The following is a 14153-nucleotide window of genomic DNA, read 5'->3' as shown; positions in this document are numbered from 1 at the left end:
TAAAACACCCAACAATTTTTAGTTCGTGATTTTTTTTTAAAAAAATGAATATATTTTTAACTTATGAACATTTTTTGAATTTATGAACAAAATTTTAGATTTTTATGAAAGATTGTGCAATTTTGTTCAGGATTCAAAAATTGTTCCCTCTAAAAAAATATGTTGCAAAGAGTGTTCGCTTTTCAAAAACTGATTGTGTGTTCAAAAAATTATCCCTTTCTTCAAAAGTATTCGCAATTTCAAAAAGTGTTCGGTTTTTAAATTTTGTTTACTCTTTAGTCTGATTATCTATGTCCGGGCTTCAACTAATTTCAGTAACAATCATCTACTCTAATGGCTAGCAAGTGGATATGGACGGCCCCAAGGTTTATGTTCGATTCCCCCAACTCACCATTTTTGTGTATTTTTACGTCACGCTTACGGAGAAGTAAAACAAAAGGGAACTCGCTTTGCGATTGATGGGCCAGCCCAATCGTGTCCGCAGCCAATAATCCCCGGAGTTGATCTGCCGCGTTGGCGATTCCTATTTAGAAACATCCTCAAGGGTTAAAATAGATTGATATTAGAAAATTCGGTGTGCTAATTTTGGGGATTACAAGTTCAGGGTTCGATTTAGCTTGTATCTATAAGTTCAAGGTTTGTTTTAGACTTTTTTCATTCAACGACCATACAATTTGAAATTTGGCAAGCATAGTTATACATAACGACGCCATGTATGCCACAATTCACACCCTAGCCGGCCATGTTTCAAACAAAGTGTAAATACAACTAAAAAATGAAAATGAATATAGGACTTATAAGTTCACAATTACCACGTCCAATTCCTCATTCAACCGCATAGGTGCTTTCTCCAAATATAACTTCAATTGCGTCTTTTCTTTGTGTGTTCGGCTAATGAAAGACGTGTGATAGTTGAACATATCAGCCCCACCTCCACTAGTGCTAGGACTAGCCCCATCGTAAGAAGGTTTACTAACAACAAACCCTCTATACCCATTGAAGAGATTGATCATATTATTTTTAACATTTTCAACTTGACGTTTGGTTTCAATGGGGTCATAGAGTTTGTGGTAGCACTAACTAATAGCCCCCAACTTATAGATGGGATCAAGAACAACAACACATGATCAAAACAGACTATAATCAGCCCAATATTTACCAACCTTCTCTTTCTTATCAGCCAACATTAGAGCCATGGACATTTTTTCAACAACATGAACCTCCAATATGCGTGTATGCACCATAAAAACACACTTGAAGTACAGATTAAAAGTAGGATATTTTGCCAGAAAAAACCTTTGTCACATCATGGAAAGTCTTTGAGAAACTAGGCATGGTAGTTAGCTTATCTCATTCATTAGGGGTTGGTAAGAAATGTGATTTGAATATGCTATCTCGTCCAGCAAACCATACAAAGGCTTATTTGAAGTACATAAAATTCTCAAGCATTACATAACTTGAATTTCAACGAACATGCATACCAACTCTAAGTTTCCTTGTGACATTCAAATGGTGAATCGATGCAACTGTATCATAGAATGTGAACATCCGATTGGAATTAACTTTAATGTATTGCATGACATCCGAACATTCGAGCCCGGCCCATAAATGGTGTTGTGTAGTAAAATGAGCTCCGATTGTATTCCTACATAAATGAAATGCAAGGCTCATTTTATCCTTTAAAAAATGAGGCCCGAGCTCCATCCAAGGTGCAAGCCCCGTCCGACCCGACCGTGATTTTTGGGTCGGGTCACGAGGTCAGGCTGCTCATGCCTAGATATAGGTAAGACTCGAGGCAGCCCCTGTTTATAGGCCGTGACCGTAACCCAAGTATAGGGATATCAATATTGAACCCGATGTTTGAGCTGGACCAGGCTAGGGACTCATATCTTCACAAGAAATTGATTGAGTTCTAAAGCTAAAGATCGTAGTTCTCAAATGAGACTCAACTTTTTCGGAAGAATTCTCATGATTGGGTATTCTTTTCCTTCAAATCATATTAAATACTTCTTAACTTTGAAAATAAACATCTTTTGTAAAATATGATGCCAAACCACTCATAGTAAAATATGATCCCGAGTCTCTTTTGTATCTTGCTTGAGGCAACGTGTTTGTTGTTTTACTCCATGATCTTGTATTACTAAATCTTGTGTACCAGATTTTTGGTTTCATTGTCAATACAATGGAGCGGGGGTAGTGAGCCCTTTTCCTCTAACTTTTTCTTCTTGCATCATAATAGCACCCCTCCTCTTCTTTATCGGATGATACGCACACTCGTGCATATTTTAGAAAAGAAGAAAAAAAAATAACACCCACTACGCTTTTTTTTGAATCAAAGACAAACCCCCCTCCATCACAAGTGATCGACAAACACGTTTCGCGGGACGAGAAACATAAGGTTATCGCCACCTACTACGAGCAAAAAGGAAAATAAAATCTACGTTATTACTATTCAAATGTATAGACTAAAAGTATACAGACCCTAATAAATCTCGAACATTTGGATTTTAATCAAGTCATCTCAAACGTTTTTTATGGCAACTTTAGTTGACGCAAGGTAGCAACTTTAGTTGTTAAAACATGGCAACTTTGTCTCAGTTTGTTTTTTTCTAGAAAATTGCCACGTTTGCCAACCTACCATGAACTGAAGTTGCCATTCTTAAACTCCAGAAGTTCGAGATTTATCATCTCTGAAAAGTATCGATGCTCGCATCTTTTTGTATTTATTTCAGATTTTTGATGATGTGCATTTCAGTGGGAGAAGATGCTGGTTCGGCGATATTACAAATCCCTAGCCTAATCCATTTCGGAAAATCAATTCCTAGCCCGATTCAACTCAAGCGGAAAACCCTATTCGCTGCTCTATGCGAAGCCGTGTCAGGGCTTCGCACATAGCGGGAGACGGGCTTCGCACAAATGGGCTAGCTCGTTAGCAGGGGTTACAGTGCGAGGTTTTGGATAATTTCTAGAAGGTTCCCCGAGCCGGGTTTTTCCTTTTTCATTTTCATTTTTGTTTTTTTGTTTCTTTTTTCTTTCCTGTTTCTGTTTCAAAGAATGTTCTTGATTTTCAAAAAATGCTCTCAATTTTAAAAAATTATTCTGTATTTTCCAAAAATGTTCTTGGTTTCAAAATTTGTTCTTAAGATTCAAATTTGTTCTCAGTTTCAAAAAAATTCTTAAGATTCAAATTTTTTCCGTGCTTTAAAAAATTGTTCATCTTCCAAATTTGTTTAGGATTTTTCAATATTGTTCTTGATTTCAAAATTTGCTCTTAAAATTCAAAAAATGTTCGTGCTTTAAAAATTTATTCGCGCTTCCAAATTTGTTTGGGGTTTTTCAAATTTGTTCTCAGTTTCAAAATTTGTTCTCAAGATTCAAAAATGTTCGTGCTTTAAAAAATTGTTTGCGCTTCCAAATTTGTTTATGGTTTTTTAAATAGTTCTCAGTTTCAAAATTTGTTTTCAAAATTCAAAAAATGTTTGTGCTTAATTTTTTTTTGCGCTTTCAAATTTGTTCGAGGTTTTTCAAAATTGTTCTCCTTTTCATAATTTTATTCTAAAGATCCAAAAAATGTTCGTGCTTTAAAAAATTGTTTGCGCTTCCAAATTTGTTCACGTTTTTTTAAAATTGTTCTTGGTTTCAAATTTTTTCTCCAAATTCAAAAAATGTTCGTTCTTTAGAAATTTGTTGTGCTTTCAATTTTTTTGGGTTTTTTCAAAATTGTTCACATTTTCATAATTTTGTTCTCAAGATTGAGAAAATGTTCGTGGTTGAAAAATTGTCCGCACTTCCAAATTTTGTCACTTTTCAAAATTTTGTTCTCAAGATTCAAAAAATGTCCGTGCTTTAAAAATGTGTTCTCGGTTTCAAAAATTGTTCTCAAAATCCAAAAAATGATTGTGCTTTAAAATTTGTTCGTCCTTTCAAATTTTGTCGTGGTTTTTTAAAATTGTTCTCCTTTTCAAAATTTGATCTCAAGATTTTTTTTCATGATTTAAAAAATTGTTCTTTAAATTCGAAAAATGTATTTGCTTCAATTAAAAAAGAAAAGGAAAAAGGAAATAAAAAACGAACCAAAAAAAGAAAAAACAGAGAAGAAAAAAGGTAACAGGAAAAAAAGAAACAAAACTGGGCCGGCCAAAAAAATATTAAGCCGAGCTTGGCCAGGAGCCCAGCCGAATTTGTCCACAGCGTCCTTTTCAAGCCAACACACAGCTTGCCGTTGCCGTCCCACAAACCCAACACCGAGCCACATCATCAATGCATTTCTCGACCCAGGACCTTGACACGCAACCATACCCACCAACAGGCAGACGCCGTGCTCTTTATGGACCCACCGGTCAGCGAGGTAATCTATAGTTCACCCTGACGCAAAAAAGTCGGGGCGAGGGGAGAGAGCGTGGAGGAAACGCTTTTCGCAGGGCGCCATTTGCGAAATCTTCGAAAGCTCCATTCCAGTTCCGGTCCCCGTTTCAAATCCTCTCGTCCTCCCCAACGCGCCTCGCCAAAATTCCCCACCAAAAACCCTACCGCGCGCCCTCCCTCCGCGCGGCGGTGATATGCCGCCGGCGACCGGCTCCGCGGCCGGGCTCGCGGCGGCCGTCCTCGCCGCGTCCACGCCGCGGGCCGCGGCGGCGGCCGTCTCGTCCGTCGCGGACTTCCTCCGCCGCCACCGCTCCGGCGCCAACCAGCCGCGCGCCTTCTTCGCCGACGCGCTCCCGGCGCTCCTCTTCCGCCTGTTCGTCTCCAGCTCCCCCGCCTCGCCGTGCTTCCTCGACCTCGCCGCTGGCGACGCCGCCCTCGCCAACCTCATCGCGTCGCTCCTCTCCCCCTCCGGGCCGCTCCTCGTCGCCATCTCCGCCGCGGATCGCCACTCCCTCGCTCGCTTCACGTTCCCTCGCGAGCGGCTCCCCGATTGGCTCGGTTTCGCGCTGTCGTCCACCGCGGCCTCCTCCGATAAGGTGATCTCGCCGCTCCTCGCGGGCCGCGTCGGCTCCAAGCTTCATCTCTCGGTGTTCGAGTACTACCTTTTCTGGTTCGCGTACTACCCCATCTCCGCCGCCACGGCCAAGGCAGCCGCCCGCGCCTCGAAAGGATCGACCTCCACTTCGAAACCCTCGCTTAAGCCACGCGTTCTCCTCGAGAGTTGGGTGTCCACCCTCACATCCACGACCGGCCGCAATCCCGATCGGAAGCCCGATAGATCGCTATACCTGAAGCTTCTGTACGCCTACCTTAAGGAGTTCGTGCCCAGGGACTGCGCCCCGCCACGTGCTGGTTTCGGTACATTGCTGCATCGGGATGCCAGAGATGGTGTAGACGCTGCTGGATCCTTCAGACGAGCCGAGTTCTTCGTGCACACACTCGTACAGTTCTGGCTTGTTGGGGACGATTTCTCGCCGCTGCCTGTTCGGACTTGCCGTTCCTATGGGTTGCCTTTACTGTCACTTCTGTCTCGCGCAAATCCTACACTGTCTGAGAGACTGCCAGCTCCAGGACTTGGAGATGCAGTGAAGCTGTTGGTGATGTATTTGACCAGGAGCAGTGTCTGCAAACTCGCTGACACATGCAATGTGTTTGATGGAATGCTCTCAAGGAAGGAGTCGTGTGACAGTCCCGCTAGCTACTGGAATCCATTGATGCAGAGACCATTGTATCGGTTTGTGCTAAGGACGTTCATGTTCTGCTCCAGGGATGCAGATATCAAGAACATTGCTCAGGTCTTTTCTGCTTGGGTGGTCTATATGGAACCATGGAAGGTTCAGCAAGGTGGTCTGAATGAGTACGATCTGCCACCTCCTGGCGGACGAAATGTGAATTGCGTTACTGATGGAAAGATGCAAAGGTGTGATGTAGGGTACTCTCCAGCATGGCAGGGGTTCGTGCTGTCCAACTATTTGTTCTATAGTTCACTGGTAGTCCATTTCTTGGGGTTTGCTCATAAGTTTATTCATTCTGATGTCGTTTCAGTGCTGCAAATGGTATCAAAGGTTAGTACACACTTATTGGGTCATATTTCCAGAAGTATGCCCACCTTCTGCACAATGGAATCATATCAGTGTAATCTTGCATTTGTTAGACATCATGCATATGCGACTATTATCCGGACAGTTCTGAATTTTGCTTAATGTGTTAATCCAAAGTTTATTCAAATCATGACAGCAAATTCAACAAAAGTAAGCCTTTCAGTACTTGATATTTGTTGAACTAATGGCCATTTGCTGTCTTGCTGCTGTTTGGATTGTTCAGGTATTGGAAGTTTTGGGTTCCTCGGAATTATTGGGGCTTATCTACAAAGTTGATGCTGCTTATCATTCTAGAGTTTCTGATCCCCAGTCATGTTGTTTGGATCATGTGCTCAAGTATGTGTCAACTATCCGTGAGCAGCTACAGGTAGGAAGTTGGATACATGAGATTATCATTAACTGTTTCCTTTGCAATGCAAGCACCTATTTTTGGAGTGCACTCTGGTACTGGATTTTATATAAATCTGCAGAAGTACAATGACACTAATAATGCTGAGAAGTGTTTCTAATCAAACTTTGATATTCCTGTATGGTTTAGGACTGGGAGGATGGGTTGTCTAAACATAGCACTGATGGGTCTTTCTTGCATATGGCGAAGAACTCTAACCTAAGGCTTTTCAGTTTTGATGATGATGGGGCCTACAACTTGCTTCAGGTGCATATATTATTATGCAATTATAATGAATAGAATAGTAGTCTATAATTATGCTTACACCAATGTCTGTTTCTATAACCATAAGCAGTTTTCGAAGCTGAAAACTCTCCACATGTTGAACAAAAGATTGTTAGCGATCCCCTATTGATTTGGCAAATAACATAACTGGATCTGTTAGTCTATGGTTGATTATTAATTCTGCTTCTTTTTTCTCCTTAATTCTGCCCCTGTCATTACACATTTCTCTGAATACTAACTTACTGTTATTTTCCAATTTGTCCAGTTACTGTTGCTACGGGCTGAGACTGAAATTCAACGTTTACCAGGTGATGCTATGCGAACTCGCCATACTTTAGATGTAATCAAATCTGATATGAGAAAGGTATTCTACAAGCATGTGGAAAGCTTCCAGGCGAAGAATCTTCCAGAGGGAGAACACAAGCAGCATCGTGGACGTGGTGATCTATTCGTACCTAAGCATCCAAGTCCAGGGAAAAACAAACTGGCTGATATGATATACAGCGGTGACTGGATGTTGAGGCCTATCTCAGACACTGAAGTGGTCTGGCTTGCAAGGCCGCTGATATGTTTTTCAGCTTGGCTTAATGAAACCCTTCGACTTGTACATGCTGATGCAGATGCTGCCCCGACAGGCCCAACCATCAAGATCGATCAAAATGAACCAAGCAGAGTTGGAGGCCCAAAGGATGCTGCCAGAATTGTGCTTGTTGGTGTCTTTACATTGCTCACTGTGGCGGCACAATGGATCCTGCAGTTCATGAGGACGCACAAGATTAGGATAAATCTCAGAATTCTTGCATCCAAAAAGCTCCTGGCAGTTGCTGCTATGCTGTGCGTGGTGTACGGTATAGCAAAGAATATGTTGTCTTGAGCTCGGCATCTCATCCTGCCGCTGCTGCTGTGCGAGTAATTGCTCAAACCTTTAAAGTTTGCTTTGAGTAGAGGTTACATACGTCTATAGTAAATCATAGGAGGAAAAAACTTAAGGAAATTTCGGCAACTCTTCCAAACTTGTTTTGTTATTTTGTGCATATCATCGAGGTCCTACTGGAAGGTGTGGCGGGTGGTTCTTCAGGCGCTCCTGTAGTACAAATTTCTGCCAGACATAACTTTGGTATGAGGAATGTTTTGGATTATATTCTAAGTGAACATAACTTTCCTGGAGTCTGGATATCGCATTGTCAGACATATTGTAGTGACCTACTATGATCTGTCAATTGCTGTCCTAGCAGAGAAGTTGAGGATGTACACCATCTGGTTCCTTTCCTAAGTGGCAATGTGCTCTGTGTTTTTTTGCTGATAAGGGTGCTCTGTGCTGTTTTCCTTTTTTTCTGGTGAAGGTGCTTTGTGTTGTTGCAGGCTGAAGAATGTTTCACTCTTGCTGTTGAAAGACTGACTACCCTAGGAGTGTTCATAATATGTATGGCTGGAACCAGCTTCCGTTCGGTGTCAAGCTAAATCAAAATAGGTATGGCTCTTAGTCTATGCCACTCCTTTTTTTTTTCTTTTGTTAAAATAGATCTTTAAACCACTTAATTTTTTGAACCTCAAGGTGTTGTCATTTTGTTGTTAACGCAGTGAATGATTCGAGTAGTTAAATTGCTTGAACATGCAGCCTTCTAGATTTACACAGGGGAATGGTTTGTCTTACTGCTAGTACTTACCACCTGTAGTCCTGGATACACCCAACGTAAAAGAATATTCATCCTGCACATCCTGTAGCCGTATGTGCATAGGATATCTGCTCCATCTGGGCCTGCATTTAGAATGTGCAACTCAATGTGCTAGCATATCATGGAAATGCATTTTTTGGTTGAGTCCTCACCAAAATATTCATTTGGTGTTTGGTGAAGGATGTTTTTCAGTTGCAACAGAATATTCATTTTGTCTCCATGGGCGGCGATCGCCTTTACAGGCCACGCCGATAGATTTGAACGGCATAAACAAAAGCTGACCAAAAAACAAAAAACGATTTGCCAATAGAGAAGGCGCACCTACCCCTTCTCTAACTGTGCTAGGATCGATGTTGATATCTTCATCATCCAATTAACAATTCCTTAGGTTAGGTGCTGCATTCCTTTCGCTCGAACACGTACGTCTCGAGCTGAAACCACACATGATCACTCCCTCAGAGCCACATAAACGAACAAGAAAACCAAGTGGGCCGTCGTGAATCGTTTTCACCGGAAAGCCACACATGCAACGATGCCAGGAAGAAAGCACGTCCATCAGATCATTTGCTCTCTCCACGCACAAGCTCATCTTCATTAACTGTTTGTGCCCTGGAGGTTTCTAGTCAGAGGCTTATCAATGATTTGCCTGCACTGTTTAGCAAGGACCAAGAGACACCAGGAGGTGGAGAGGCATCAATATGTAGTCAGGACAGTACCACTCTGTACTCTGAAGGACTTGATAATCAGTGTTCACCAGTGAGTCTAGTGCAGCAGACCCGGGCCTAATCTCCCACTAGGTGTTTATGATCGATGCCCCTACTGCTTTACAATTGCCTAATGTGCTAAGATGGAGGGCCTGCTACCCCCTAAGCCTTGCCAATCACAGTGCCAATTGAGGAATACCCCTTTATTATTGCCAAAGAGTCGGACTTGTCTCCTCCACTCTCCCTATTCTGAATCCAAAGGACTTGTTGGAGGCAAAATTGAATGATGAACCGTACCATGCATACAGCCGGGTCTCCTGCATCATTGGGCCATATGTTTTGTTCGTATCTGCCCATGAACATACTTAACATAACCTACCAAACTCCTGGACCCTACTACTAATCTATTGTACTCCCTCAGTAAACTAACATAAGAGCGTTTAGATCACTGAATAGTGATCTAAAAGCTCTTATATTAGTTTACGGAGGGAGTATCAATTTACTACTACTCCCTCCGTAAACTAATATAAGAGCGTTTAGATCACTATTTTAGTTACCTAAACACTGTTATATTAGTTTACAGAGGGAGTACTACACAATGCCCATGCTCTGCATCTTAAGTTGCTGCCTTGATGCCTTCACATACAAAATATCCTGCATGCATACCCAACTCGATTAGTTAGCTCCCCTGTCACTTTGTGCACCACCAGTTCTGTACACATATAAGAATATCTCCGGCCTGCATGACCTGCTATTTCCCCCCTTTGCAATAATTCTATAATTGTGCGCATGTATATATATACTTGTATGATTGATTTGCTTTCACCAAGCTTGGTCTTCCTTTGTTCCCTCAAAAGGAATAAAGGAATGTGAAGCATGTGTGGTCTATTGTTTTCACCACCTCTCCTCTCCACTTGATCTCAATCTGGCCTACAGCTTAAGCACTAGGGAGCTTAAGCACTAGGGTGATGCATGCTACACCTTCACGTTGCATTTATCCATGCATGATTAACGACTAGCTAGGTTTGTTACGGCAAAGGGAAAGTATCAGATGCCCACGATTTTATTGCTTTCTCTCTTTACGAAAGGAGAAAAGTACGGTTAAGGTGGGGGCAAGTGACTGAAGAGACGCATCTTTTTGTAGGATAAAAAGCGCATGCATGCAACACGATGGTGTGAGCTAGGACGAGCAGTTAGTTAAGCTCTGGCCTCTGGGTGCCAGTGACTTGTAGGTCGGTAGGTCTCTATTTGTCCTCCACCTCCATGCATGGATGTGAAGTGAAACACCTCCATGCATGGATGTGAAGTGAAACGGCAACAAAAGGGACAAGGGGCAGTGACAAAACACCTTGTCTCCATTGTAAACAACTGCATAGTGTTGCTCGGAGATGGCTGACCAGTTCCTAACGTTAAACGTCAGCATCGGAGAAATAAGATATGTTCAGTGTGCACTGCATCATGATCTTTGAAGATTAATGTATTCCACACACATTGAGTATAAATAATGAATTTACTAGCTGTTGCTCATTTGTGTTGTTTTGGGGGAATTCAGCCTAATTTGTGATTCTTATGTTCGATATTTTCATGTGAATTCTAGTCATATTTCTAATCTTTGGATGTGCATGGAACTTATTTAAAAAAATTATATTGGAAGCAACCGATACAATACAATTATAGAAGCTTTCAAGCCCTCCTGCATAATAGTACGACTTAACAGAGTCTGCATTAGTTGCTGGCCGCTGTACTCTTTTCCAATTCTGAAAACTGCATTTAAATAGCAGATCGTGATGCGATGTCAGCTTAATTGATACTTAGTGTGTAGAATGGTCCATACCTAGTAATAGTATAGCATCAGTTTATATCAACTAACCGTCTGTCCAGTACCAATCAACCAACGCCATCAGTTTTAATTGCTGCATACTTATGCGTAAACATATGAATATGATGCATTGCATCTCATGCATATACTGTGTGATGACATGGTGGTGGGTCGATGATCAGAGAGCAATGGCCTACCAACACAATCTAACCTCCAGCTAAGCTCTTCTTTTTAGACGAGTAGCAGTCTACTTTATGGCCGGCCTGTGAATGCACAACTGCACACACGCGCGCACACACACATGCTGGCAGATTACTCTCCAAAGCAGAAACTGAACACAGCCCATACGTTTTGTAACTCGTTTGGTACATCCGTTGGATGGATGTGAATGTGATCATGTGAATTGGCTGCTGATTTTTGGAGAGAGCTGAGATATACATTCATACATACGTTTGTAACTTATGACTGTCGTGCACGCGCTTCATTTTTGGACAGTATACTTTGGCTTGGTTCATAATTTGTTTTTTTTGGGGACGGCTTGGTTCATAATTTGCATTTGTTGGTTGTGTTGAATGGTAGCTAGCTATCTTGTTCTCTTGCACATGAATCCGTTGCTGGACTGGACCAGCAGCAGCGGCTCTTCTCTCATGATGTGCTGTTGACAGTTGCAGCATTGCTTGGCCGTCGTCTACCGCAATTGTATATGTCGTACGGATGGTGGGTGGCCTAGCTGCGTTTAGGTGCCCTCTAGCCAGGGGAAACTATACCTATATAAGGAAAGGTAGGGTACGTATGATGATTGTGTACATGCATGGTCTCTCTCTGCGATTTTAATCAACTTTTTTCTTTCTCGGTAAGGCATTGTCACAGTTCAGTTATGTATGGTGCCATCCAGTACTGTGGCTAGACAGTAGAGACATTTAATATTTACTCTGCTCACATTGTATGATAGACCAAAGAGGAAACGCTTTTGTGGAAATGGGCCGACCAAATTAACCCACCTTTGTTACACTTTTCAGTTGCATGAAGTATCATCATCAAGTGTTCATTCTGAGATCTTCCCGAGGGTTAAATGGCGCAAAAGATATTAGCTCTGCTCACAAGTCTTCTCGCACCGTGATGGTACTCATCTGATTATTGTCCTTAATTAAGTGGAAACGACTATGACGTGTAGCCTGTTATATTGTATATATATATTTTAGAACCGTAGCCCGTTATATTGTTGGGCAGCTTGCTTGCGTGAATTCGTAATCACCACGAACACGAAAGTGAAATAAAGCGAACGTAGCTACAGTTACTGGCGTACTTCCTCCGTTTTGAAATATAAATATTTGTAAAGATTTTACTAGGGATTACATATAATGTATATAGACATACTATAGAATAGATTCACTCATTTTGCTTCGTATGTACTCCCTTCATTTATTAATATATGACCTTTTAGAGATTACATTATAGACTACGTACGAATGTATATAGACATCTTTTAGAATATAGATTCAGTCATATTCTTTATATGTAGTCTATAGTGCAATTTCTAAAAAGTCTTATATTTAGAAGGGATTGACTAGGTAATGGCGCCGCACCCAGGTACTCCGGTGCGGCGGCTACCATATCCATTGTACACAAATGCTTGCAAAAAAAAAGAGAACCGTGTGCATGCACATAATTCTTCATCCTTTCATCATGTATGCATGTAGTGATATCATTAAAGATTTCCTTTGATCTTTGAAATTCAATTTTTTTTATCTCTTAAACCGTTAATTCAATCGATGATCTGTTTTCATCATTGGCTTTCTCGCGACGAGTTCTTCGAAACTAGATCCCATGTCGATAAGTTTCGTCAACTATTTTTTTCCCGTTCATACTTGTCACATTTTTTGACCCAGTTGTCATATTACTAACCACTTACTTGCCTGATAAAAATAACTTGATTGACACTTTTTAATGTTGTTTCGTACAAAGTCTTGTAGTAGTTTTCATTATACATGATATAAAAGCATGTCATAGGTTGTGTTTGTCAATTTGAAAATATGCCAACTTGTCATATTTACATACAACTTTGCCAAAAACTATTTTGTATGCTTGTTAGTTTAACTATGTTGAATTGTTCTATTTATAAACGATGACAAAAAAGATTTCTTGTGGTCACCGGTTTTTAATATGTTGAGTTGTCATGTTTTTGCGAGTAATCGTCTAAAAAAAGTTATTTATACGTGTCAGTTTGATTATGTCGAGATGTCATATTTATACGTAATTTCCCAAAATATGACGATTAAGTTATTTTTTATCAGACAAGTAAGTACTTACTAATATGATAAGTAAGTGCAACAAATGAGGTAAGTATGTGCAAAAAAAAAGTCAAAACATATCGACATGGGATCTAGTTTTGAAGATTTCATCGAAACAAAGTCAGTGATGAAAACGGATCATTGATCGAATTAACGGTTTAAGAGATAAAAGTTTTTGAATTCTGATCATAGGAACCGAATCCAGTGTGAGTCCGCCCCACGGGAAGGAATCGGTGCGCACACTGCTACTTAGATTTTTCCTATTTAGAAACGGAGTGAGCAGTCCTTAGTAAAATCTTTAAAAATACTTATATTTAGAAAAGGGGACTACAATCTAGAGGAATTTTAAACTTGGACGTGTCCTCGGGTAGTGTCGAGTTGACGTTCATCGGTTCGGTGTGATGTTCTTTTCTACAGCCAGCTGTTACAAAGGAAGTAAACAAAATGTCCCCATCAATATTTTAGGGCGTAGCTAGCCGTTGGAATGTATGCCGTATTTTGCATGTACAATAAGTAATCACATAAATGTTACAAATTTATTTTGAAAGCATGTTCGAACATATATTACATAGTTTTACAGAGTTTTCACACACATCTTAGGGCTTGTTCGGTTAATCCCACCAAGAAGGGGATTGAAGAGGATTGGAGGGGATTGAGGTGGAATTTGACTTGTAGGGGATTTAATCCCTAACAATCTCCTCCAAACCCCTTCAATTTTAAAAGAACCGAACAAGGCCTTAGTGGGAGAGACACACATAGAGGAAGAGGGACAAACAACTATGTGTGTGGTTGGGGGGGGGGGGGACACCCGCAACCAACCATCCGTGTCCGCACGTGCTGCCTTTTTGAGACGCCCACACTAGAAGACCGAATCTTCTCTGCAGCAGCCGAGGACCCTTGCAAGGGATGGTGCAGCCTCGCGGAACAGCACGACATTCCGGTGCTTCCACAATTGCCAACAACA

General features: G+C 41.2%; 1 protein-coding gene across 4 annotated transcripts; it reads left to right on the top strand.

Annotated features, from left to right (window-relative positions):
• Window positions 1–4559: 4559 nt before the first annotated feature.
• On the top strand, window positions 4560–12195 carry LOC123439525. Of its 4 annotated transcripts, none has more exons than XM_045116252.1 (6): window positions 4560–5990; window positions 6250–6393; window positions 6565–6681; window positions 6965–7816; window positions 8062–8170; window positions 11918–12195. In XM_045116252.1, exons 1-4 carry the CDS (start codon window positions 4560–4562, stop codon window positions 7571–7573), a joined length of 2301 nt encoding a protein of 766 aa, XP_044972187.1. In that variant the 3' UTR covers window positions 7574–7816; window positions 8062–8170; window positions 11918–12195. The 4 variants fall into 4 exon arrangements, with proteins under 4 accessions (XP_044972187.1, XP_044972182.1, XP_044972175.1 ...); XM_045116247.1 differs by having other exon boundaries at window positions 8043–8170; XM_045116240.1 differs by adding an exon at window positions 11564–11679 and having other exon boundaries at window positions 6965–8170.
• Window positions 12196–14153: the final 1958 nt, after the last annotated feature.

The sequence above is a fragment of the Hordeum vulgare genome, chromosome 1H, assembly GCF_904849725.1.
Source record: "Hordeum vulgare subsp. vulgare chromosome 1H, MorexV3_pseudomolecules_assembly, whole genome shotgun sequence".
Lineage (NCBI taxonomy): Eukaryota > Viridiplantae > Streptophyta > Magnoliopsida > Poales > Poaceae > Hordeum > Hordeum vulgare.
Note: the sequence above shows the minus strand (reverse complement) of the source record. Positions and strands in the feature narration are given on the sequence as shown.

Coding starts and splice junctions, on each gene's coding strand:
- LOC123439525 (XM_045116252.1), top strand. CDS start 4,560: ATGCCGCCGGCGACCGGCTCCGCGGCCGGGCTCGCGGCGGCCGTCCTC. Junction 5,991..6,249: donor TGCTGCAAATGGTATCAAAG/GTTAGTACACAC, acceptor TGGATTGTTCAG/GTATTGGAAGTTTTGGGTTC. Junction 6,394..6,564: donor CTATCCGTGAGCAGCTACAG/GTAGGAAGTTGG, acceptor TGTATGGTTTAG/GACTGGGAGGATGGGTTGTC.